Genomic DNA, 27,972 nt, shown 5'->3' on the forward strand with positions numbered 1-27,972 from the left:
TGGGTGATTGTGCAATAGTCTTGTTCATAGCTCTTCATAATTTCATTCAAAGCAGAAACAGAATTAGTTAAAGAAGCCTAAGTTGTTGCAGTGTCATTTCCTTCTAGTAATAATTTCAGAAGTATGTTGGGTGAAGTAGACAATTGCTAGTAAATTCTGAAACTTAGAGACATTGAGCTTATATCCAAATATCCTGAGAAAACAATGTAAACAAAACCAGTGATAGTAAAGATAAAAATGCAGGTACATTCAAAAGTTGAGTGAACACTATTTTCCAGTATTTGATGTGTACTGCTTTGCATTTGGTTTTGTTTAAAATGAGTAAAAATTATGTTCTTAAACCAAATAATTTTAATACTTCGATAAATCAAGTACTTTTCTTGTTTTTAAGGTATTTTATCATATCACTATAAAACCAAAGATTGAAGGGAACTGATCCTCAGATGTGTCTATGGATGGGCAATTTTCAAGGTTATGAGTGCGTGAAGGACAGTTACTTAGCCAGAGATATCCCATGGGAAAGCATCAACATAAAGTACTGACTTAGGTTGCATAACTGAAAGGGATTTTATATGTGTTTTGGATTTTTGTGGAGTGTTCTTTTTTTGTTACATCAGAAGTGCTTGCTTTTGGTGTCTCAAGGCTTTTCTTTCTCTTCCAGAAAATGCTGGGACAGAAGAGGAGATGAGTACTCCCTTTACTAAGGCCTAAAACTGCCTGTTGAAAAACAATCCTGACCAGGCAATATACGAATGGCCCAAGGAAGCCAGCAAATTGATATTCAGGTTTTACATGACCTGCGACAGAAGTTTCCTGAGGTACCTGAAGGTGTTGTGTCCAGATGCATGTTACAGGTCAGTGCTCTGTTCATGGCTGTACAAGCAAGCAGCATTGTAATTTAAACTTTCTGTATGGGTGTCCCCTTTGAAAGCAGATGTTTTTCTTTTTGTTTTTTCTCTATGAGACAAATATACACAGCCAATTTCGATATATAGCACAGCAAGCAAAGTGTTATATTGGCCTCTCTTTTTCCATGCCTAATTGGGCAAGTAAATCAGCTTGTAAATCAATAATCAGTGTGTGTATGGAGACTGCTGTCTCACCAATCGGTATGCTTATGCCTGTTGGCTGTGTCAAGAGCCAAAACTAACTGTGGCAAAAGGAGGGATGCAAAGCCAACTTAAGTCCAGCAGGGACAATTTAAGGCAATGTTAAAAGTGTGGCATTTTTAAATTTTATTTTAATTTTTATTTGAGTGTTGGAGCAGGTTCAGAAGCAACTTTGCTACCTGGTTTCCATCTTAAAGGTGGGCCCTTGCCTGCGTGCAGGTTGGCCCTGATGCTTTCCATTCCCAGCTCCCTTGGCCTGCAGAGGCAGCTCTGGTGGCCTTAGGTACCCTCTGCAGCAAGGTGCCTGGAGCACAACCACAGATATAAGTCAGGCTCTTTCAGGCAGGGTGAGGTGCTTGTAGCCTTGCCACCTGAATGGGGGTGAGGCACAAGTGTGCATCTGCCCAGGGCTTTGGCTGCCAGATGGGCTATATTTTTTTTTGCTGTACCTTTGGAATCTATGTAGTTAATTAATGGATTTCTGTTGGGCTTAATAGTGACAAAGCATTTTTGACTAGTGCTGTAGCTAGTGCTAAAGCTGCATATTCTCAACTTCTACATGCAGCTGTCTGTTTGTAATGCTGCCACTATCAGAACACATACCATATTTTTAATCAGTTTCTTGTTCTATAACATTGTATTAGCTACTTCAGAATATAAATTAATTTGTCCCTCCAAAACCCAATAGGGACACCTAAATGCCTAGAGATAACAGATGCTGGTAGACTTATTTAATTATGTTGCTTAAACATGTTTGCTTTACACTTTCCATTGATTCAGAGCATCCATACTGATTGATTTTCTCTTTCATTCCAAGATATTCAACATTTGATTTACTCTGGTTAATAAGAGAATTATCCAAATAGTCATACTGATCATCAGTATACACTGATAGGAAAAATGATGGGTTATGACTTCCCAGAAGTTAACTGTCTCTGGACTATGGCTAGGACATCTGTGGTTGTGATTCAACATGCTTTATGTTGTAATTGTCTTGATATTTATGTGTATTTTTAATATGAAATACATTTTTTTTCTGTACTTACAGATGTATATGTACTCACGCACACATACATCCAAATAAAGTGTTTGTAATGCTGGGAAGAGTGTCTGTGACAATTTAACATTCATATTGCCAAGACTTTATCATGACTCTCCAGTCTTTCTAGAGTAAGAAGTTGTGAAAAGTGTGTTTCATCAAGAGAATTGGTTTTGATTTGCAAGAAGGCAAAATGCTGTTTGGGGCTCATGAGGTTTCAAGCTTTCTCCAGTCCATTCTTTTTCATAATTTAGCTGAAAATAAAACTGAACCAGAATATAAATTCCCTATACTTGTCCTCAGGATTGTACACTGTTTTTATGTTAGTGCTCTGTAGGACTTTATACTACAAGTATAGTTTTGTTCTTCAAACATGAGAACTGCTTGTTCAGCAATGTCTGTGGACTTTGATGGAGTGAATGCATCAGTAATCATCTTTTGAATGTAATTCTTGATAAATCTGAAAACTAATGCTTGTCTTTAAGAGACTCGGCAGTCTTTGTGACATTGAATATGGTGGATTTCTTTTAATAAAAAAACATTATAGCTGTGAAGATACTGTACATCCCATATTATGACAGATTTATGGGGAAGGGTTTAGGTTTTGAGGAAGTGTTTTAAGTCAGCTTTCATTAGAGGATCTTTCAAAAACAGTCTAGAGTGTAAACTGTCACACTGGAAGGCTACCTTTTTTGTGAACCCAGAGCTAAAGACTCACCAAGAAAATCCTGTCATGTTGGTGGTTCTTTGAAATTTCATGAGCTCTGGTTTCTCTGATGTAAATTCTAACTTTGCTACTCTTTTTGGCTTGGGGTTTTGTTTGTGTTTCAGTTTGTTTGGGGTTGTTGCTGCCTAACATGTCTTCTGCAAACTAACGAATTTTGTACTTGGACTGATGGGAAAGATTGAAAAGCAGAATTTGAGAGAACTTGTTCACATTTTCAATGCTGCTGGAACAGTGTATGAATCCTGAGTTCTGTCACCTTGTAGTTAAACAGTGTTTCCAATAAAGACAGTAAGTGTAGTTTAGGACAAAGACAAGTACTTGAGGACATTTGATGTAAGAAATGCCTTGCCTGCACAATACCTTATGTGCAGGCATTATATATCAAGATGGTTACTTTAAGCTAGGAATTGTAAGATACCCCAGGTGAGAATCTGAAAGAATATAAGCAATTATGCAGTTTATAGTGTTACTGATGAGGCTTTTATAAAAAGGAAAGTTTTTTTGGATCACTGTGAATTGTGCAGAGAAAATGTACAGATACTTGAGTCATCCTCCATGAATTCTTTGTATCCAATCACTTACAGCTGTTTCTAAACAAAGGTTTGTAGCATTATATGCTTATGATAAAAAACTTAAAGAGAATATGCAAATACCTGGAGGTAAATAGCCCACTGTTGAAATACCTATACATTATATGGCATACTAGAAACAGAGGACCACCAAAGAGCTGATAGGGAAACTTAGGAGGAAACTACTAAATCTAGGGAGTTAAAAGTCTGGGGCTGACAGCACTTTTTTCCTAAAAAGTTTTGTATCCCTCTTTTCTTCCCAACAATTCTCCTGCATTGAGCTCTCCCATTCTCCTCATTTAAAGGAGTCACTGCAGTGTCCACAGTCTGCGGACATTGTTCCCTATTGTTCTATTTTTTGTGTCCGGAGCATTCTACACCTGCTCCTCAAGTCTGCATCCTCTCCTTGCTTCCTCATTTCCCTCCAACATTCTTATTCTTTCTTTTTTTTTCTTTCTCTTTCAGGGTGCCAACATTTTAAACTCAATTGGGACATGGGCAGAGATAAGATGAGGGGTATTGTTTTGCTGGAAAATGCTCAATTCTACTATCAACCGGTTCTCTGATCTGTAAAGAGCTAGAAGCGGTTGAAATTCTGCCTCTGCCAGCCAGAAGATGCCAGGGGTTTCATGTGCCCCAGTTTCCCCTTTGAGTTCTCCAATTTTCTCATTGACGTCACTGAAATTTTGGAATTGATTGGATGCAGTCTTTAAATAGAAAAAAAAATTGTCCAAAGAAATGCATTCAAGCTGAATGTAAGGGCCTTACAAGCTTGGCCTATTCCTTTTTGTTTTGGTATTTTTGGCCTCTCTGTTAATAATTTTAATTCACTTCATGCAAAATCTGCTTTTGAGATCTTTCTAGCTTGTTTTTTTGTGGCATCCTATCTTTTTCCCTTTTCTGGCTCCCTTTTCTCCTTTGCAACAAATACCAGGCTGTCATTCTTATCTTCTCTTACCCACTGTTCTGTCTGTGTGTTTCCTTTCTTCACTACTAACTTCCTTTGATTACTTTGTCCTCTGGTGCTTATTCCAAACTAGAGCCAATATACATATCATCAATTTGATCCATTTTCATATCTCTGAACACATTTTTGCAGCAATACTTATATAGATCTGGCTTGTTAGATACCCTTTAGGAAATTCTGTCACTTTTAAAAGTTTTGTGGCTGGGGCTTTTTTGGAAGTTTTATTGTTGTATTTCTTATTATTATTTATTTAATTTGGAAGAATTCAGAACTGTATCTGGTCTGTATGAACACATTCTTTTGGTTTGGTGAAGTGTAGCCTTGTCATCCCTCTCCCGCTTCTGTTTTCTTTTTTCCTTTTTCTGGATGGGGTTTTTTTGGTTGATTGTTTTTGGGGGGGGGAGGGGGTTTGTTTTGTTGTTGTTTTTGTAAATCTGTAAGGTAGAGACAGTCTTGTCACCTTCATCGTAGTTGAAGAATAAGGAATGTCTGCTAGTTTAACAAAAATTACATAATAGAAAGCATGTGGCATGCATGGGTTTATCTGGTTGTGTTACTCTTTAACTAACTGATGATGTTGCTCCTTGGCACATGCAAATTTTTTCCTTCATCATATGCATTTTTTTTCTAGTAACTGTTTCTATGTGCTGGATGGATTTGCCACCTATATAGTGTTAGTAACATGGGCCTGAACAGGTTCTCTTCTGGCTGAAAGTATTAATCTTTATTTCTTGGGGGTTGGGAGGTTCTGTGTGAAAGGTGATGAAGATAGAGAACAATATGAAGAAATTAGGTCTCTGATGCATGTTCACTCTTTCTAAAAATCCTTATGTAGGAAACTGAGTTGGGAATATTAGACTACAATATTATTAAATGTGGAAAAGGAGAAGAGAGATTAGCAGTTTGCTTCTGAAATGCTCTTAAAAAAGGATTAACTGGGCTGTGTTTTCTGTTCTAAGTCATCCTATTGCAGGTTTTAAAAGGTACAAATATAAGTATTTAAAAGCTTTGCAACTAGTGGTTTAAAATGAAAACACAAATGTCCTCTGGGTTTTCGATTAATAATTTCATCTTATAAAAGAGTAATCCTGCTGTATTTGTATGAACTGAATTTTTACATTTTTTCTGAAGTCATGTAGTTCCTTGGGTCAGCTTGTTTCTTCTTTTCGTAAGATTCACTTTTGGTTTTCAGCAGGAGGTAATGCATGACTGGTATTGAAATGTTTGGGAAGACATTTAAAATGAGCATGTGTTTTTATTTCTGTTTTAAGTTATTAGTCAATACTGTGGAGATGTTGTGAATCCATTCTTGCTGTAATTTTTTTTTCTAAAGCCAGAGATTTGGTTTCAGCCGAAGATGGTTCTGAAACTGAGAAGGACTAGGGAAAGTATTCATCCAAGGTCTATCATACTGTATAGAGCTAGCTTGCCATGGTGCAGCATCTCCCTGTCACTGCTTCAGAGGCAATGCAGATCTCTGCCCTTAGTGCCACTGGCTGAGTCACTGTTTCCAGAGCAGCGAGCTTCATGTGCAAGGCCTTTGTGTGTGTAGAGCAGCTGTGCTAGCCAGCCACCTAAAGCTTTCTATCTGATGCTCTACTGTTAATTTTTCAGTTATGATTGGATGTGTTCATACATAACTGTGACAGTATTTTGTCAGTAATGTCAAACTTTTATCTGTCTTTTTTAGAATAACAATAATTTGGATGCCTGTTGTGCAGTTCTCTCTCAAGAGAGCACAAAGTATCTCTACGGTGAAGGAGACCTGAGTTTTTCGGATGATTCTGGGATTCCTGGACTACGAAATCACATGACATCTGTTAATTTGGATTTGCAGTCACAGAATGTCTATCACCATGGAAGAGAAGGAAGTAGAATGAATGGAAGTAGGACTCTAGCTCACAGTGTTAGTGATGGACACCTTCAAACCAGTCAGTCCAACAATGAACTGTTTCAGCAGGAACCACAGACAGCACCTGCGCAGGTTCCACAAGGATTTAATGTCTTTGGGATGGCTAATACAGTTAGTGCTTCTAATCCAGGGCAGCATCTTGGATTTCACCTAGGCAGCAAAGGAGTATCTAACTTGTCTCAACAAACACCCAGATTCAACCCCATTATGGTAACTTTAGCCCCAAACATCCAGCCTGGTCGCAATACCCCAACGTCTTTGCACATACATGGTGTACCTCCTCCTGTACTTAACAGTCCCCAGGGAAATTCTATCTATATTAGGCCTTACATCACAGCTCCTAGTGGTACCACTCGACAGACACAGCAGCAGCCAGGCTGGGCATCTCAGTTTAATCCCATGCACCCTCAGCAAGTCTACCAGCCTTCGCAGCCAAGTCCCTGGACTACTATTCCTACATCCAGTACTACGCCACATACCTCATCACAACACTCAACACAGCCAAACCAGCAAGGCCACCAGACTTCTCATGTGTACATGCCTATCAGTTCTCCTACTACTCCACAAGCACCTATGATTCATTCATCTGGTAGCTCACAATCTTCTGCTCATAGCCAATACAACATTCAGAATATATCCACAGGACCTCGCAAAAATCAAATTGAAATCAAACTTGAACCGCCACAAAGAAACAGTTCTTCTAAATTGCGTTCAACTGGCCCTCGCACCTCCACTGTTCCCTCTTCCCTCAACAGCCAGACATTAAGTAGAAGTCAACCCACTGTTTACATATCGGCCAGTCCTCCAAATACTGATGAAGTGATCACACGTGGTCAGCCCAAGGTCTACATTTCAGCAAATGCCACGACAGGAGATGATCAACTTGTGCGGAACCAGCCCACGCTTTTCATATCAACCAATCCTGGAGTATCTACTACTGCTAGGAATATGTCTGGTCAAGTAAGCATGGGTCCTGCATTTATTCATCACCATCCACCCAAGAGTCGAGCAGTGGGCAACAGCACCACTGCAACCTCTCCTCGAGTGGTTGTTACGCAGCCTAACACAAAATATACTTTTAAAATTACAGTTTCTCCAAATAAGCCCCCTGCAGTTTCCCCAGGGGTAGTGTCCCCAACTTTTGAACCTACAAACCTTCTAAACCTTCCTGATCACTATGTTGAACCAGAGGGTATCCAGCATCTTACTGACCCTGTTTTAGCACATGTGGATAGGATCAGTGATGCACGGAAATTGAGTATGGGATCTGATGATGCTGCCTACACGCAAGGTAATATTCTTAATATAAATTGTAGAGATTTTGACCAGGTTGTCAATTCAGTGTGTAGATTGCAGAACAGGAAACAGCTAGTAACCTTTGCAATGTTAATACAGTATCTCTAATTTTAGCATTTGTGAGTGTTTCCTAAATAAAGCATTTTATAAGCAAATCATAGATTTCTTTTTATGATAAAGATGTGTAACTGAATAGTTGGAGATATTCTTCTGTTTGTCTTATGTAGATGTGTTATCTGTTTAATGAAGTGGAGTCATACCATCTTCATTTTTATATTGTTCTGAAAGAAACATCTACATTTGTTCAACCTGTCCTAGTGACTTAAAGCTACAATTCAGTTGCCAGATTTTTTAATCAGTTGAGGTACTGTTTACATTGGATAATGTTCCCTTTTTTTCTTCTTTTTCTTTTGTGAGTATTATTTAAGAAAGAAAAGCAGACTTCAAAAGCAATGAATGGGATGAAGTGTTGGCATGGCCTCCCTGTTTTTTACTGTGTGTCTGACACTAAAATGCTTAAAGTCTTGACACTCACTTCTGTTACATTTTAAAATGTGAGAAGAAACACCAAAACAAAGGAATCTGTTTTAAGGGATCAGTGGTATTGGAAGGGTAAAACTTAGAATATGTGACACATATCTGTTAATCTTTTTCCTCTGTTTTCATGGGTTTGCATGCTTTTATTACCAACTTGATAGTTTGTTAACCCTCCTGTAAGCTTTTACATAAAAATGTTGAATGAGTCTTAGGATGTTTAAGTAGTATTCATGATTGGTTGTCATAATAATTTGTCTTTGACCTCACCGGTCCTCTCTGGACTTAGCAAGCAATTCAGAATTTGAAAAAAACTGGCTTCTTCCAAGAGCAATATAAACATTCTTCAGATTAATTTAGCCATTTTATTCTGTGTAAGTAAGTACAGTGATCAGGACACTGGAAGCCAGGTCTGCATCTGGAGTACTGTGTTAATGAAGTAAATCAAAAAGTGATTCTAGCTTGTGCACTAATTTTGGATGTAATTATCTTTGGTGAGGAATAGTCAATCCTAACTCAAAAGTTGCTAAAGCTTATGTGTCAAACCCAAAAAGCTAATCATCCTTACGTTCTCTTATGTTCAGTGCACCAAGAACTTCAGAAAATTCATCTGTAAGTAAACAAAAAAATTGCCCCACAGATCGTATTACCTTTTCTTTCTTTGGAGGGAAACTTACCTGTTTTAGTATTAGTCCTGGAAAACTTCATATACCAGAAATTAAGCAATTGAAAGCTTGTCTTTAGGCTCTAAACACTCCTCTAGATCATGAACTTGCTTCCCAAGCAAGTTTTTAGGAGGTTGCAAAACTGCACTTTGGATAATTTTTAGGGAGTTGTCTTTTTCTTCTGTTTTCCTTATTGAGGGCACTTATTTCTACCAGTCTGCCTCTTTATCTCTTGTACCTTTGGTAGTGATGGCCACTGTAACCTCCTGCACAATCTCTGCAAGCTGCAGGTGTCAGCATTCAGTTTGAGGTGAGGCAAGCTTGATACACAACCTAGAGTTCCAGAAGCATTAACCTCATACCTGCTGTGGAGCCCAGCTCTTCCTGAAGCCAAGCTGCAGCTTTTAGATGGTGTCTAGATTTATGATGTGGCTGGTACAACTTTGGAGACCTCAGGAAATCATCCTTCTGTGTCCTTCACTGGAAAGTGTGCTTATATTTGCAAAGTTCTTCACATGAAGAGATGTTTTGCATTTTCTGTATGTGTGCTCCATTTCTGCTGCAATAAGTGCAGTGTTTCTTACATTTTATTGTATATTAATATTTGGAAAATTGAGAAGTCTCTGATAGATTTACTTGTATGGTGTTGATATCTGAAGTCTTAAACTGTTGCTTTTAAACATGTTTTTTACACATAGCAGTGGGCTTTTCTCCCTCTTACATACAAAACTTGATGTTTTCTTTGTTCTAAACTACTTATGATTTAGCCAGACTGCCAGAATCCTTCCATGCAAGGTGCTTATTTCATTTTTATTTTAGCCAGAGAAGATGAATAGTTTCTTTGGCCATGATTAGAGAAAAATTTTCATCAGCTTTTTCATTTCTTCCAGAATGCTCCTTGTCTTGGCAGGGGGAACTGAAACTGACTTGGGGGAAAAGGAACCTTGAGGTGGAAGATGGAGTTACTTTGATGTTCATTGAAATTTTCTTTGCTCTTTTTATTTTACATTTATACTCATGGTCCAACACATGAGAACAGAAGGTGTGTTGGACTTCTCTGTAGGTGCTGCTGCTTGCCATCAAACAAGCTTTACTTAATTATAGTGTGTGTAGGCACCTCAGTCTCCTTCCATATTTCAGTTTTCCCTCCCAAGAAGGTCACAGTGGGTAGTAGAAGGCTGCCCCAGATCTTTGTCTTATTTGCTGCCAAACCTGAAGGTTAGATAATGTGTAAAGGAGTGAGTACTGCTCAGATAAAATCAGTGTCAATTCTCTGGTACTGACACTGTGATCCTAAGAAGCTCACTGTCACCAGACTTTTCAGAACTGGTTGCTGTGGGATGTTTCTCATTTTTTAGTGTTCTAGTTTCCTTGTTGAAATGTTGGGTGCATGTGTCCACTGTTGAAGTCAGTAAGAATTCATGATGCTGTGAGATGAATAGTGCTAGGTGCATGCCCAGAAGGACATCCAAAAGAGGATGCATTTTTATGCTCCTCTGTTTAGTAATCGCTTCTGTCAGTGTCCAGGAGTATTCCTATTACATTAACAGAGATTACAATTTATAATTAGTTCTATTAGTATGAAGTAGTTGAGATTTTGAAATATAATTTAGGTCAGTATAAAGTGTCTTATAGAAGAAAAATTGGAATCCTGTTAGAAATTGGAAATTCTGTACTCAGATACAAATTTGTGATGTATGCTCTGTATGCATAGATGAGTAGTGAGGCTGAACAATTACTTAGTAGTTGCTCATTCTGCATATAGCTTTCCATCTGTATAATGAGAAGGCATCCCATCAAGAAATTGTGTAATAAAATCACTAGGTTTTCTTGCTAGGGAACTGAAGTCCTTTGGTTAAATATTACATGGCTTTGACTGTCTGATGTTTTCATATATTTTCTCTAACATGAAAGAGGATGGTGTGCAAAGTTGAGTGAATCATTGATACCAACTATAGTCACATATGTGGAGCGTGTTTGCTTAGCAATTCTTGCCACTGTGTTTTTAATGTAAATAAATTAATTGATAAACTAGAACAGTAAATTGACGTTTGCATAGCTCTTGCTTTGGTTTCTTGGAATTTTTTAAAACTTTAAAAAATAGATAAAGCTGCAGGAAACAAATATTTTTAATTCTTAGCCAGTCCTTGTAGATGGTTAAGAAAAAGGACTTGAATGAGATGCAGCTGTGGCCCGTGCTCCAAGAGGCTCCGAGCCCATTGCATCACATGGTCTAAGAAAAAAATACCACCTTATATTTGGCTCTGTGTATGAGGCCCCACTCTTCAGTGATGCTCTTTTTAAAAAATTAAGTAAAGAGAGTATTGAAAAGAGAACAAAAAAGGCGAGTTTGATCTATTGGAGTTGTATATCAGATAACTGAATTTTGTGCAGCTTCAAATACAGGTTTTGAGAACACGCACAAGCAGAAGTGTGTTTTGAGACAGTTGTGAACCTCCTGCCACAGTGTAATTGCATTGCCAGAAAATCCCTCCATATCTGGCATACTAAGAGATTTAAGAAATACATAGGTCTATAGGACAGGGCAAAGTCATTGTATTCCTGGATTAGAATTTCTCTAAGAAACACTTAAAAGACACTAACTTTAAAATTCACATTCAGAGAGTCTTTGAGAAATGCATTTACAAACGTAAAGGTTTATTTACTGGCTGACTGAGAAGGTCTCTGGGAGAGGAAGAGTGAACTTTTGTCCTCCAGACTTTTATGCTCCTCCCTGTAATGATAATGATATATAGCCTTTATGTGAAAAATGTGCACTGTGGATGTTAGAGGAAACAGTGGCATCTGCCAGAGCATTGACGTGTACTGCACTCTGCTGAATGCAAATGTGCACAAGTGTAAAAAGCTGAATGTGCCAAATACCCTGTTTGCACTTAAGAAGTTGAACTGCAGTGTTTTTCTGGACGTTTTCAGTTGCTCTGAGTGACACTAGAGGGAGCTGAATACTTGAATTACCAGTTTCCATTCATAAATGCTGCACTGAAATACAGGGAGGGTTTTGTTTCCCCCACCATTGTTTTCCTGCTGCAGCTAAATTGGTATTTAAGCAAAATTACCAAATTATATATGAAAGTCTCCACTTAAACCAATCTCTTTCACGTTTCCTTATCAAAGTTGCTTTTAATGGTAAAAGAATAGCATAATGGTATCAAGTGATTCTTCTTTAATCACAATGGTAATTTTTAATGTGTGTTTTTAAAACCTGTTGGGATTTGAAATTGTCAGATGGTAGTCACAAAGCTCCTTGGAGAATAAATTGCATAACTTTCCAGACATGACATGAAAATGAAAAGCTGTAATCGTGCTTTGGGCTCTCATCTCAGTGCCTTCTCCTCCTAGTGCAGTTCCATAATGACAGCTGAATTTCTAAACCTCACAAATGAGAGAACATCAAATTGAGAGATTGTGGGATTTTTTTCCTTTACAAGAGTAGCTTAAAAAGGGAGATGAGGGATGCACAGGCGAAGTCTTGGTCGTAGTTGAGTTCTTGAGGCCATGCCATGCTGTGCAACCTGATATTCTGGTAACAATGCTCCTCACCTACCACATCCAGCTGCACTGGCTACTTGCCAGCAGCCTGCATCCACAGTTTGACAGGTCTGAAGAGTTCTGAGTCTGGGCAGTGGAGCATGACTGTGTTGCCTCAGCAGTCTTACCAAGGTAATGAAAGCAGAGGAAACTGTCTAAAAGCAGAAATAAAATGTAGAAAGAAAAAGGGCTTATACACTCCCTGCAGAGGTAGAGGCAAAGTAGTCTTTGATTTCCTTTGTTTAAATTTGCAGCTACATTTGCTCTTTGTAAAAGGCATATTTTCAAGAGGAGAGACTGTCTGTTGAGATTACTTACCTGATAATTCCAAGTCTTCAACAAAAATCTTTGAGATTTCCATTATTATGTTTTTATTTTACATATGAGCACAGCTGCAATTTTTACTGCAGTGCAACTACTTTGACCCAAAATAAAGGTATGTTTATGAAAACTTCTCTGATTTGAACAAAACATAGCATAAACTAGGAGTCATTTCAGTATCTTGTGAACATTTATGGTTCAAAAGCCTAGGCTGGATCTGAGCATGGCCTTACAATCTGTAACACTGTTCAAAAATAGTTTGGCATGGTTCCTCCTTTTAAAGAACCTCTGGAAGACAAAATGCCAAAGTGTGAATGAATGAATGAGCAGGCAGGAACTGCAGGAGAAGACAGTTTTGCTTGCCAAAGATGTGGAACATTGCATCTTTTTGATGTGGTTTTTTTTTCCTCTGGTATTATTTGGGAAACCTAGGCAACCAGATTTGAGTGCTTCTAATTTTTTGGTACCTGAAGAAATTGTGAGGAATTAAACATCATGTTCCAAGTAGAGTTTGGCTTAAAGACTTTGTGAGGCAAATTCAGTCTTTTTAAAATATGTTCTTATTGCTACTTCTTCATGATTTCCATGCTAATAAAAGTATTCATATTCTGTATTCACAATTCATATGAATTACTAGTTTAATGGATGAATGAATGGCTGTGCAAAAGTTAAAATGATTCTTTGTTTTATTTAGTGGAATACATTTTTATTGAAGGTGATTATTACTTTGAGCAGTGATATCTACTTTTGTGATGATATTTAATAGTAAATGTGCCTTCAATGAAATAAACTTATTAGATTGCATTAATTTGTGTCATCTGCTACTTAGGTTCTTTATACCTTTAAAAACTGTGGTTTAAATGCTAACTTCATTATTTTTAAATTAGGTCTCCTTGTGCCTTTTGCTTTACAAATAGTAAGCAATTTCAGAAATTAGAAGCTGAGCTAATGGTTCTGCACCATAGTTTGACATACAGTCCTGTTTTTTGACAAATATCACAGTTTGCTAGTGGTGTGCTTATTTCTGGCTTGGTCTCATTTGATGGGTCCTACTGTGATGAATACTGGATCCAATCCTAATTGTAATAAGCATATCTAGTGCTCCATATTGCAGTTGTCTGAAATCCTCTTCATGCTACCTGTTTTCCAGTGGTTAAGCTGAATACACAAAGAAATACTTGTTCCTGGCTTTGGGTAGTCAGTCTTGTAGGTTTTTAGAAATCACTGTCAAATTTTGCATGGCCATTTATTATGTTGTATGGCTCTCTCATACTTGCTTGTTTGTAGTTAGTTTGTGCTGTTTTCAAAAATACAGCACTTTCTGTCTTATGGCAGAGATTTTCTTGTGAGGAAATTGGAAAAGCAGTCTGTAGCAGTGTTTTTTCCTGTTTTTTCCCAGAAGAGTACTAACTTGCATCTTAATCTGATGTTGCCATGTGAAGGATAATAAAGTAGATAAAATGGGACTTTATGTATTGCAGCTTTACTGGTACACCAGAAGGCCAGGATGGAGCGACTTCAACGAGAACTTGAGGTTCAAAAGAAAAAGTTGGATAAACTAAAATCAGAGGTCAATGAAATGGAGAATAATCTAACACGAAGGCGCCTGAAAAGATCGAATTCTGTTTCCCAAATTCCATCAGTAAGTTGAAATGTCTGGAGGGTATAAACCTAAACCACAAGTGTGGTCTGTCAGAATAGATTGAAGGAAGAGTTGCTCATATATTGACAATATACTAGGGACAGCAGTGTAGTTAGAATTAAGCTGATAAACAGTGGAGTTTAGAGTAAGGACTGAAAATGTGTCATTTAACCACAACCTTGCAGTTCGCTAATTGTTTTGTGAAGTATTGCTTTTAAAGGCTGTCATAAAAGGTTTGACCTGGTAGTTCTTGCAAGTTAATATTCATATTGCTGTCACACCAAGTACTTCTTGGTGCATATACCAAGCTCAAAGAAGCTGATTAATGCACCAGTTTTCAGTGCCAGATGATCATCCATTGTTCTGGTGGACCAGACGACTGGCTGTGCCTTGACTGCTGTTTGGAGTTCAGTCAGCTCTGAAGTCTGATGAGAAAGAACTGTTCAGTGAGTCTGGAAGGCTTTTGTAAGATTATGCTTGGATTAAAAGAAAACTGATCATTAGGGAAGATTCTTTTATTATCCTTTCTGAAATAACTAAATGCTGTCTACCTGTGTGTGAATGATAACTGTTCATAAACTGGGAAAATTAGTCTAACAGGCAGATTTATTTTTTCAGCTGGAAGAAATGCAACAGTTAAGAAGTTGTAACAGACAGCTGCAGATAGACATAGATTGCCTAACCAAAGAGATTGATCTTTTTCAAGCAAGAGGTACAGTATGTCTTAGTACATCAGTAACTGTAAATGCTGATTTTTTTTTCCACTGTCTACATTTCATAAAAGTCTGTGTCATAAATTATAGATATACACCTTTTGCAAAATCTTCACATTAATTTGAGTGAAAACATGGAAGTAACTGTCTTTAAAGCTTTCATTTTTGTTGGCCATACGATTTTCCTAATGCCACAGTCATTCCTATTTCATACTTGGCTCAGAAGGCAGAAGTTTGTGATGCCATTTATTAATGCTCGGGGGGGAGGGGGGAAATGTGGTTATCTGAGTACCAAAGAAAGAGAGTAAGTTTTTTGAATGATGCAACTATATATACATGTCCATCTCTCTCTTTTGTCTTCCACTTTTGTCTGTATTTAGCGTCTCAAGTTAGCAAATATTAAGTGCAGTTGTAACTTTCAGTGTGCTCTCTGCTTTCGTTGTCTGCAGGGACACAGACTTTGGTCTTGGGGATGAAATTATGAGACAGCTGAGCCAGTTCCAGAACTGCCAACAAGAAAGCCTTCTCTCTTCCTGCTTCTCTCTCTTGCCACTTACTGAGTTCTGGCTCTGCATTAGTTTTTTAGATACTTTGCAGATCTGATTCTGTTCACGAGCCAAACTAAAACTTGCATTGCTGGAAAAGCTTGCTATAGCTGATGTGAGGGAGAGGCACAGGAAGGGAGAACTGAGATAGTGAGAGGAAAGGAACTGATACTTCCCACTTTCAGCAGCAGTGACCTCTTAGATCAGTTGGGACATGAGCCACAAAAGTTCTACTTCAGACAGTGTACCTGCAGTTCAGGAGAAGGCATACAGATGTGCTGAATGTAATGCTGCTCTAAAAACCTGATCTTAAATAGACTGAATAGTGGATGATTTTTTTGTTTTGTTTTGTTTTGCTTGTTACAGCAAATTGCATTTAGAACTTCCTCTGAGTTTTAATTCTAAGCATGTATAATACACTGCATAGTAGGTAAGATATCTCTGAGTAAAATTGCAATTTAGAAAAGGTCAGCTAAGGTTTACTAACAAAATATCTTGTTGAAGAGTAGCAGAAAAAGACACTTTTAAAGGAGTTCAGTTTGCTAGATTTTGTTTCTGAGTTTATAGTACATATTTTGGGCAATAAGTTTCTTAAAGTGTATTGTTGTATCTCACTAATGTCTGTATTGACACCTTGATATAAAAGATAAGTGAATAACAGTATTGTTACAGAATTACTATCAGAAAAACTGATATGCCTCCCTGCTCAAGTTTATTATTTTAAACTGCTGCACTTTGTTTTTTATTTTTAGGACCACATTTTAATCCCAGCGCTATTCATAATTTTTACGATAATATTGGATTTCTTGGTCCCGTGCCACCAAAACCCAAAGGTATTGTATTGATAAAATTTGGATTTGATACAAATACCTGGTTTATATCTAATATCAAGTTCTAATTTACGAATCTTAGGTGTCAGTTATGTAACAGTTTACTTCTAAAGCATACAAACCTTGTGTTTTATTTGTGTTGGCAGTAAGTATGCTTCTGTTTGCTCTCATTTCCTCTCTATTCATAAATCCAGGAAAGAGAAGTAAATTAAATGGATAATCTATTGTAAGGTGATTTATGTAATGGAAGTGTATATTGCTTAGGGACCAGTGAAACTCATTTACATGACTTCTGTATCTTAGTTCTTCACTGACTTTAATTTTCATTTCATTTTGAGCTTCAATTTAGCTATCATGTAGGCTTTTACTTAAACCAGAAATGCTGCAGTTCATAAAAGAACAAAAATAATTCTTCTTGCAACTGTGCAACTGTGATCAGTACCATTGTACTTCTGGCATTTTTTGCTGTCATTTTGCAGCAATTGCCGTTGATTACTGGCTGATGAGATATTCTCCAGAGGAAGTAATGGACTGTAAGGATTTTGCAGTTGCCTAGACCAGAGAACCATTAACTTGAGACGTTACTCATCTCTCTTTTCATCCTTTTAATTCATTTTTTTTCTCTTCTTCCCTTCTCTTTTAAAATAGTTGAAGATTGTGGTCTTACACATCATGCAAAAAGTTGTGTTGGTATGGTTGGGAGGATTACTCTGTAGCATGACAGAGCCAGGCAATGGTTTTTCTGTAGTACATCTACCTGCTGAGCTGGCTTGAAGAACTGCTACCTTCTTTCTAAGATCAAAAAGTTACACATGACAGGGGGTTACAGAGCACATACTTCATGTCATAATGAATTTTAGACCACTCCATAGACCTCAGACTTCTAAATCTTGTTCATGTTTCCAGTGCTGATTAATTTGCAAATTTTACCTCCTTTTTATGCAGTAGCTTTGAACTGAGGGAAAAAAAGGAGGAAAGCAGACTTAAGGGATGGAGACCTTGATTTTTGTAGTTTCACCTTGAGCCTTTTGGCTGACCTACAATGAAGCTGTAGTAAAGGGGGTGGTAAAAAGCTTATTCTGTCACTTTTAATAACTGTACTGTTCTCAGAGGAACAAGATAGTTCTCAGTTACTGAAAGAAAAAAAAAAACCTCAAAATTCTTTCCATGCTGTTTTCAGTTAGTAACTGCTTATCTTATCTCTTCCATGTCACAGATCAGAGGCCCATTGTGAAAACACCAAAGACTGTTCCAGACACAGATGAAGATGAGGGATCTCAGTGGAGTTGTACCGCCTGTACTTTTTTAAATCATCCAGCCTTAAATCGCTGTGAACAGTGTGAAATGCCCAGGCATTTCTGAGCCAACAGGCCCATTACCTTCCGTAAAACCATAGCAAACGTACAAGGAATTGTCCAGGCATTGGGGGCAAAAAACGCATTTATGCATAGGATTTTGTAAAATGGAAGGTGTGACGAGATGGTATTTTGCTAATGCTAAATGTCAGCCCACAGAGCAAGCAATACCTCAGAGTTGTGTCGCAGGCAGTTGACGCTGATCGGCTGAGAGACTCGCCAGCTGCCTAAACCATGTACAGTATTACCAGTAACACACGCCGTGTTCAGTGCCTGGGTGTTGCCCACCCTCTTCTCTGCCCCCATGTCACTACTGAATTTTGACAGGGGAAAGGAATAGAGTGCTAGTGTTTTTGTTTTCAGAGCTTTCAGTGAAACACTACATGCACAGAGGAGATCTTGAAAGGAACAAGGTTTAAATATTTAAACTGTTTGCTGCCACATAGTGCCTTTGATAAAGGGAAGAACTTTACAAATCAGTGGTACTCTTTGCCTTGCCTTCCCTGAAAACATCTCTGTGAAGTCAGAAATCAGTACAATCACATCTAAAGATGAAAAGGAAAAACTGCATGCGTTGTCTGTACAATACACACGGTGAAATACCCCAAAGCTTTTCCTACTGTACATAGCTCTAGAGCCTGCTTTAAGTGATTTCTTTTCCTCACCTTCATTATTTTCTTGTACTTCTGTATGTATAGTGTAATAGTCTTTTTGTTAACTTTCTTTTTTTCCCTTTAAGTGATTAAGCACGATCATGTCCCTTTTTTTAAGCTTTTATCTGAGAGAAGCAATGCCTTAAAATAAGAGCATTAATAAGAAACTATGCACAAAATAGCTTTCCTCTGCTCGTTCTGTACATTGCTCTTGTAAATGCTGATGATCTGTGAAGACCTGCAGATGCAGCGTGGTAAAAGTGCAGGAAAAGTTGGAAGGATTATGCATATAGTTCACTCTGTACACTGAGTTTTACGGTGGGTGACACAAAGGGAGCATTTTGTCTGGTGTGAGGAAACTTTATACTAAGAAACTTTCAACCCACCAACAGATCAGCATCCGAGTTAAGCTTGCTTCATCTGCTGGGTGTCTTGCAGACTCCTGAAGAGAGATTCATTGGGGAAGTACATACAGTGCCAAAATCAACAGCAGCAGCATCATACAGCTTTGTTCAAGGACTTAAATGCTTTCCTGTTTTGGCAGCCAGTTTCTAAACCTGACTTTGTGGTGAAGTCTCATATTTATAGAAAACAAGGATAGCAATATTTAGGACAACTGAAATAAAGGCTGGAAAAGAGAAATCAAACAGACTTGAACACTGAAGCAACCTCAAGCATCTCTTTTATTTTGATGATCTATTTTTTTAAGGAAAATACTCACATGATCGGGGATGTATGTAACCGAGATCAAGAAAATGGAATTCCAGTACATTATGCATAAAAGACGGCACGCAAAGAATTGTGTAGCAGCAGCACTTAGTGAGGCTGGAGGGAGTGCTAACAATGTAGCAAGAGACAAAGTAGACTGTCACCCACTGTAAACATCCGCCAGTGGACACTTTCATTAGGAGTTTTACAAGTGATCTATGTGAATGCACAGAGGCCTTTGTTTTGAAGGCTTTGCATTTTTTTTTTTTATGTGGGAAGAAAATGTCAATCCCAGGTAATTAGGCAGTAGACCCAAAGCACTTGCATTCAATGCATTTTGTTTATAAAATGAGGCCTTGTTTTTCAGCTTCATCTGCAGTTCTATGTGAAGATTGACAAATCAGTTTTTACCTGTTTATTAATAAAACCTAATTTGGATATCTTGAGTTGATGGTTTTGTGATTTAGCTGGGTAAACTGCCTTTGTAACAGATAAGTTATTTATAAAAATTAAAAAAAAATATATTCTAATGTTTTCTTTTGTGATTTGTTTGCTTTTTACATGCTGTGGAACAGCAGAATACTCAACGGAACAATAAGGTTTAACAGTATTAAAAGTAGGCTGATTTCTTATGACCAGAGTTTTTATTTAAGCTTTTGTTTTCTTGAAACTTGTCTCTCCTGCCATGCATTACTCTTTTTAATTCCAATTCAGTGAGCATAAGGAATGTATTTCTTAAAGCTGCACTGAGGAGATTGTTTTCTGACCGGAAGACCCACTCACTTACTCATAAAGCAATAAGCTAGACACATGCTTCTGGGTTTTATGATTTTTAAAATATTTTTCTAAATCAAAATGGGCAACCACTTTGTGGTAGCAGATGACAAACTGACATTGATATAAGCACAGTTTAACGATGAACATGGTTAAATAGTGTCTTGGTGCTATGGATATAAATGCTGTGAGATGTGGAGTGTTCCTTGACATGTCTTTCCCACAGGGACCCTGTTGAAGCAGACAGATACTTCTTTTGTGGAGTTGGGTTTTCCTGAGACATAGTGATGCTGTGTAAAAGGCCTTCAGGTGACATCTATAAACTGATTTAGCAAAGAAAAAAATAAGCTACAGATCCAGCAAAGAAAATCCTTAATGCATATTATTCAACTATTGTGCCTTAATCAGGAATATGAGAAATAGTGGTTGGATGGAGTGAGGGGGGCAGATGTTTTTATAAAGGAAACTATAAACTCCAGTCAGCTGAGGGGTGGAAAGAGCATATTTGGAGAAATAGGTGAGGTGGAATCCTGTTCATTCTATGAAATGCATAATTGATCTTTTCCCTAAATATGAGCACTTATTTTCTGAAGGGGGAAAAAAGAACCTTGCATCCTTGCTCTCCACCTAGCTGGGCAGAGCCATCTGCTCAACATGAGTGTGTATTGGACAGTCTTTTCAGTAACTGATCCTGGAACAGTGGGATAAGAGCAATGGTGTCTCCAGTGTCTATTCCAGACTTTTATCTTCCCCTTCAAGAGTTTTATGTTCTTTGTGTACTTCATGTATGTATATCATCAGACAGTGGCATATCAATGTAAAGTGTTATTAAGGGTTTCATTTTGAAGGGTGAAATAGAATTAGATTTAACTGCTGAATTTTTCTTTCCTTATAGAACATTAAAAAAATACTTGCAGCAAGGTTAAACTTTGCTTTGTGAACATCAGTAGTTTATCTTGGATGCTGATTTACGGCTTTTTACAGTTCTGTACTGCCTTTGTCAGGGATTTCTGTTTTAAAAAGTATATACAGGCAGGATGGGAGTAGCCTTGGCTTTCACAGATGCTTCTGTTTATTTTTTATGAATGCTTAAGATTATCACTTGGTCAGGTTTCAGAATTGGGATAACTTTAGAAATGTAACAATGAAAGAGCTGGTACTGGTCTACTGTTTGACATCAGCTCTGTGGAACTGACTTCAGTTCACCTTGCTACTTTCTAGATATTTTTATAAAATGTTTGTCTTGTGCAATCTGCAATCAGTAGAGCTATTCTGTTGTCCAGGAGTGTGGCCAGGTGTGGCACCCATGAAATTCAGTTTGTGAGATTCAATATCTTCAGTCTCAAGCTAATTATAGATTTCCTTTAAAACTGTGTAGTTAGTATTCATGACTGTCTATTTGCTTTATTCTTGTGAATTTAATTGGTTTTGTGATCTTCAAATGTCTGCCTTCAGTGTGTTTTGTTGATGACTGGGGGAAAAGTGTCCTTATCATTAGTATCTTTCTTCTATCAAATTCCTCTAGCTTGAATGTATATTGGAGCCTGGACACAAATAAAAGGAAGACTTGATTAAAGATGTAGAAGAAATATTAGAAAAAAGCCATCTATTGTAATCTACTGTTTACTTCTTTCAATACTGCTTTGGTATTCTAAAATATGAGTATTGCTACAAAGCAGTGGCACAAACTTTTCAGTACAGTTTAAAGAATATTTAGTGCAGCTTGTGAATGCACAGCAACTATTACTTATATTTAATTCTAACTTTAGCAAGAAAATCCTTTGATATTGTATCACATATTTGTTTAAAATGCCCTGATAAGTTGAACAGCAAATGTAAACTAAACTTTACATTATTTTCATTGGAGCAGAGCAGAATAATTACAGTGCATTCCTTTTTTGAGCCTATTGCTTGAATAGCTCTTTTATTGCTAATTTTGAGGAACAGTCTTAGATGTAGTCCAAAATGCCTTGTGAGGTTCATATTTTGTGTAAACTACTTTTAAAAGTACTGAGAGAAAACAGGAAGAGTTAGTATGAAGTATTTGGAGACTTTAGGCTCTATAACAAGCTGAAGTGCTATAGGAGCGATTGGGAGTGGTGGTAAACATTGAAAATTTTATGATCAGTCTCAATTTTGACTTTTTGGTATGATTTTTTAGTTTTAATTTGGCTTTTTTCTTTGAGCATTTCTGTATGGATGGCATCTACAATAGAACTCAAACAGTGCCACCTTTAGAGGAAGCACTGAGTGAAACTCAGAAATTCTTGCTTCAATCAAGACTTCAGACATGTTAATTTCTAGCAGTGCATGTAATTATGATTTCATCACAAATGCAAATATTTTTAATATTTAATCAAAATATAACAGTCAGTTATATTCAGCCAGTGCAGTGCTGCTGAGTTCAGCTGATTATTTTTCCCAGTGTCTTGTTCTCTTCATTAATTTGGTTTGCAGATACCCATGTGTACTTAGAGGGACTTTGAGCCAAAATGATTGGTTATCTACAAGGGTTCAAACTGCCTATGATTTCTGAGTTCGTTTAAAATAGTAAAACCCTATCACATTGCATGTGAGTGCAGAGGTGCCAGGATAGTTTTTATGTGGTAACTAATGGAGATGCTGCATATTAAGCATTTTAATGTGCTTTTTGTCTTAGTAGATACCAACAGACCTTATGAGCCTGTGACTGATAAACTTGATCTAAATTCAGGTTCCCCTTTTAAGAGATTGGAGGTCCAAGGCTAAGGAATGTGGTGTTGGAGACATCAAGGAAATGGACTAAGGAATGCTCTGCCCTTTTTTCTCCACATACAGAAGCAGGTAGTGTTGCTTTCCTTGCACCCTGCTGTAACATGCAAACTAAAATATGGCAAGTAGAAGGCCTCAGAGCTGGACAGGGTGTGTTGGAGTCAGGAACTTGGGACGTAATGCAGGGAAATGCTGGTGTCAGCACTGTGCATCTGCTGACAGCACAGCCATGTCTGCATTGTGTGCTAAGGTCTTGTGCTTACCATGTTTCATTACATGCCAAGGAAGAGTTCACAAGGTTTTACTGAGGAGAGGACAGTGGGAAATGAGTCCCTGGAGTTCCTCATCTGGCTGGCACACAGCTGCTTACCCACAACAGAGAAGAGGTACCTGCATATAAAAGGGGTTTTGGAGGTTGGACACTAATTCCTTAAAGGCAACACTACTCTCAAAAGAACAGCCCCTGCATCATTAATTCTGGATTAGCTTTGTGCCATTGTTTCCTATGCTTTGTTGCAACTATCCAGTAGCTACAGTGAAAATTTGGGTTAGAAGTAGGATTTATCTTTTGGGTTTTTTTTCATGAGCCTTTTTCTTCCCTGTTTCAGGGCCATAAATAAATTTAATGTGGCATATTTTCTGCCAGCAAGAATCACTTTTTGGTAGCCAATGTTTATAGTTTATATTTGCTGAGAGGATGTTGGATGCTGTCACTGGACACCCATCTTGGAATTTGATGGTTTGTGGTTTGATGCCCTGTCACAGATTGTTCAGCGATTTGGAGAAAGTTGTGCAATTCCTCTGTGACTGAGGAAGCATTTGGAGATGCATACATCTTTTCTGCTATGCATACTCCTGATTATTAAGGTTATGGAGATGTGGGGCTTTTCAGTAGAAAATCTTACTGTGTCATTCCAACTGAACTGCTTCAGGGCTTAAGGGGATGAGGGGGCAAAGGCAGCATGATGCTTGGCTTTGGGAACTCATCATAATCCTTGGCACAACTGCCCTGTACATGAGAAAGAATGTCTTGTTACTGTTTTTTGAGCTGAAGAACATAACAAAAACTTTTCCTCTTTAATAAGGATTAGCAATGTGCAGTTTTTTTCCTGCTGAACTTGATCCTTTTAAATTAAATTGCTTAGACTTTCTGAAGCCCTAAGGAAACTGCTGTCCTGCCTGGCCACTGTTCTGCCCCCATGTGCTTCACTTCTGGCCCTGGGACTCCAGAGTAAATGAAACAGAACAGCCAGCTAGCATGGCCAGGGGCTGAATTTCCTTTTGTTAATGGACCCTACAGCTGCCCTGCTGGATCTCACCAGGGAGTGCTTTTCTGCCAGCCCTACAGCCATGGCTGCCAAGCTCCACACAGCAAATGTGGAGTTTGCTCTGAAGAAACAGACTTCATCATTTTTCAAGGCAGCTGTCATGTTTCCCAATTCTCAGTGCTTCCTGAAAAAAACAGAAGGGTTGAGTGATGGAGAGAGGTACTTCACTGTTGACATGATTTACTATTTGCCCCCAACACAACTGTCAGGAATAGCTGTGCCATGTGACATCACGCTCGGGAACTCGCATTCTGCTTTGAGAGCACAGCCATGTTCAAGCGGACATAAGGTAAGCGGCATGCAAAGTTGCATAGAAAAGTGTCATCCATTTCCTGATCTATTGCTTCATGTTGGTTTTCATTCTCTTTCATTTATTTAATTTCCTGTCTTTTCATCCTGTTCTTTTCCTGGACCAATCCCTGTACTCTGGTATCAGGGTTGAACCTATTGGTACTTGATTGCATACTGTCCTTGAGTTCAAGGCTTGAGTCAGCATCTAGATCTTACTTGATCATCAGTCTGCCATCCCTTGGCAACCATGCTTTCCTCTAGGATTTTGAAACACTTCTATTAGTCATGGTACTGGCCCAGAAGGTAGTGGGCTGCCACGTGGTGATTTCAGCTAAGTATCTTTTCATTTCACATGTGAAATTCGTCTCATGAGACCGAAACAAAATGCATTAGTAATGCTTCAGAGCTGGGATTGCATCACCCCCAGCTGGAGGTGTCCTTGTTACTGGTTTACAGGGCTACACTCTAGGATGTTCCCATTCTCTGTGGACCTGTTAGTGAGCTATGAATCCTGTGTTCTGGCACTGGAATGGCACAGCCCTAGGGCTGACAGGGAATGGCTGATCTTGGCATTGCCCATTGTTTGGTCACAGCTGCTGTTTCCTGACTCGTGTGGAAGGGCTTTCACTTCTGCAGCCAAAAGGAAGACGTTGGCAAGTGGTGATTAATACTTTTTTCTGAATTTTGGTTTTATGAGTCCAGATGAGTCTTAGGAAGGGAGCACAGTTCATTTCACATCACAATTGGCTTCTGCTGTTACTGCTATGACCTAATTGTTTTTATTTTCATTTTAAGAGTAAAAGCATTTAAACCCAACATTATAAAGACCAATGAATAAAACACACCAGTGAAAAAGCTGTGGCTGAGGATTTGAGGTAGGTGGCATGAATTAGATTGGTCAGAGGCTTGTTTTGTCAGTCATTATTCATCTGTTAGCAACTCCTGTGTGATCCTCTAAAGCATCAGCCATCACTCATGTTTGACAGGGCTTTCTGTGGGATTTCCCCCACCCCAAACCCTCCTGTTGTGTGTTTTGCTACAAAAGCTGCTCCGTATCTGCAGGTTCTGTTGGCTGTCTCTGGTTGGTTTTCCTGTGGTGGTTTGAGAGGGTGCCTGCCAGCTGTCAGGGCACAAACACAGCTCTTTCTGCATGTCCCTTAGCAGTAACGTGAGCCAGCACGCTTGCTGACCTTTTCCAGATGTTTGTTCACAGTAGTTGGGTCAATGGAGTTTGCTTTCCCTGCCCTTTTAGCTCTTTCCAGTCAGGAGAAGATAAGCCTGATGCAGTGCTGTGAGGGGTTATATCATGTTATGGCCACAGGTAGCTCCCAAACCAAGTGTTTCCTCATTGTCTCCCGACTTCCCTGCTAGTGTGTTCAGTGGTGCAGGACTTGATGCAATGCATAGGAGCTGCTGAGTCACCCCTGAGCTGGCAAGGTTTCATTGTATTCTTAAACCAACACAGAGTGTTTGGTCCCTAGGCAAGCAGGAGCAAAGCTGGTGCTTCTTGCTTCCTTCCAAATCACGTCAAGGCCAGCCTGGAGGAACCTTTGCTTTTAGGGCAGGTTACCCTGCACTGCAGAGCAGTGTTTCCAGGCTGGGCCATGGCAGCACCCTGGGGATGCTCCAGCAAAAGCCTCAGTGTTTAGAATCATAAATACACTGAGTTGGAAGAGATACATGAGAATCATGGAGACCAACTCCTGGCCCTGCACAGGACACACAAAACACTTACTGAATTTTGTCAGGCTTGCTACTGTGACGACTTCCCTGGGAAGCCTGTTCCAGTACCCAACCACCCTCTGGGTGAAAAAAACCTTTTCCTGATATCCAATCTAAGCCTCCCCTGGCACAGCTTCAGGCCATTTTCTAAGGTCCTGTCACTGGTCTCAAGAGGGAAGAGATCAGTGGCTGCCACTCCACTTTGCCTCAGGGGGCTGTTGAAGATAACAGCAAGGTCTCCCCTCAGTCTCCTGTTCTCCAGGCTGAGCAGACCAAATGACCTCAGCTGCTCCTCGTACAGCTTCCTCTTCACCATCCTCGTGGCCCTTCTTTGGATTCTTTCTAATAGCCCTATGTCTTTTTTATATTCTGGTGACCGAAACTGCACACAGCACTTGAGGTGAGGGTGCACTTTGTGGGTCCTTTTGAATCGCAGCTCAGTGTCAATACAATGTAACAAAATATTTATACATAATAAAGTGCATAGTAAAGTTATATTATTCAAATATGGGAAATACATTCTTATAATAATACATACACATTTTATACATCATAGAGTTTTCTGTGTCCTCTGGAAAATTTGCTTTGAGAGTTGTTCAAGAAGAATGGGGTTGTCTTCTGTTTATCACAGATTTTTTTACATATTGCGGAGTTTAGAAAGCATGTGTAACTCTTATAATATCAGTGCTAATAGCTCTGATGTAAATCTGCCTTGAAATGGGATGAGCTGCATTCAAAACTGTACTGAGCCCTGAAAACTGTGAGCTGGGCACCACAAATGCAGCATTTCAAACAGGTCTGAATAAATGAAATTGAGTATGACACAGTATTGGGAACCATCTGCTGGCTTGTGGACAAATACAGGCTCCATCAGGAAGTTCTGCCTTCAAGCCAGTTTTGCTGCTCTGCTGGAGATGTGATAGCTGGACCCAAAGGGTTATTTGTGCTTCTGGCAAGGAGCTTAGAAACAAGGCTGCAGGCAGGTTTCAGATAGCTGTGAGCTCAAGGCTGTAAGTGCTGAGTTGCACATCCAGCCTGGTGAGTGGAGAACTTTATTTTCAGTTCTGTTGAGATGTGAGTGCACAGCCCAACTGTACAGCTGTGGTGACCCTGCTTGGTCCCCAAAAATGCAAGGAGAGAAGGAATGCAGTAGGAGCTTGTGCTGCTTTGTTTTGGGAGAAAGTTCCTCCCCACACTTAATGCTGCCTTACAGCTGCATGTGGGAATATTTGTTGTATATCCCTCTAACTGCTGATTGACACATACAGGACAATAAACTTACTTAGTTAAAATCCCCCATGTTCTGATTGACTGCCAATGTCCAAAATCCACCTGGAAAGACATGGGAGATAACATTTGTAAGGCAAGGCTATCTGGGCCTGCAGAGTGTTTTTTCAATTAATTTCTGCCTAAGGATTGGCTGTGATACTTATCCACTGGCAAACCTAGTTTCAGATTTCAGCTCTAAAATATAATTGGCAGCTCAGCAAATTCATAAAATTGATCCCCATTCACACTTATTTTTGGCTTGCGTTAAGAATGTGCCAACCTGGAACTCTAAACTTAACCCCGAGTGACTTTCCCAGGGCTGCTGCCCTGAAAGGAAAACCTGGCAGCAGCGCCTGGGCCCCGGCCAAAATAAATCCTGAGCTGCCGGGGGCAGGGCAGCCGCGGCTTGAACTGCAGGTGAGGCGGGAATCAATAGATGGAATAACGGGCAGAATTTGTAAAATGCCCTCTTTCTGAAACCTTTCTTATTCTGCATTTGTTTCTCACTGCTCCACAGCCTGGGCTGCTTAAACACAAACCACGGGCTGAGCTCCAGCCGCGTGTGCGTGCTTACAGCAACACCGCGTGTTTCAGGTGGCAGAAGCAGCAGAATCGGTTCAGTCGCTGTGATGCAGCCTCTCCTCCAGGCTCATGCCTTATTCCAGCCTTTGGGAGCCTCTCGGCCGGGAGTGCTGGTAGAGGA

At 39.0% G+C, this 27,972-nt stretch overlaps 1 protein-coding gene across 2 annotated transcripts in view; it reads left to right on the forward strand.

Annotated features, from left to right (window-relative positions):
• TAB2 (TGF-beta activated kinase 1 (MAP3K7) binding protein 2) overlaps positions 1-19,668 on the forward strand; it is a 59,293-nt gene extending 39,625 nt beyond the window's left edge. Inside the window, exons 1-7 of one of the 2 annotated variants that reach the window (XM_079298868.1) lie at positions 705-854; positions 3,910-4,199; positions 6,102-7,614; positions 14,170-14,330; positions 14,949-15,042; positions 16,341-16,421; positions 17,635-19,668. In XM_079298868.1, the coding sequence (XP_079154994.1) occupies positions 6,222-7,614; positions 14,170-14,330; positions 14,949-15,042; positions 16,341-16,421; positions 17,635-17,780 (1,875 nt within the window). In that variant the 5' untranslated portion in view covers positions 705-854; positions 3,910-4,199; positions 6,102-6,221 and the 3' untranslated portion in view covers positions 17,781-19,668. Of the gene's footprint in view, positions 1-661; positions 855-3,909; positions 4,200-6,101; positions 7,615-14,169; positions 14,331-14,948; positions 15,043-16,340; positions 16,422-17,634 lie in introns of those variants that run through there. The other variant, XM_079298867.1, reaches the window with a different exon arrangement.
• Positions 19,669-27,972: the final 8,304 nt, after the last annotated feature.

This window comes from Erithacus rubecula (assembly GCF_903797595.1).
Source record: "Erithacus rubecula genome assembly, chromosome: 2".
Taxonomy (NCBI): Eukaryota; Metazoa; Chordata; class Aves; order Passeriformes; family Muscicapidae; genus Erithacus; species Erithacus rubecula.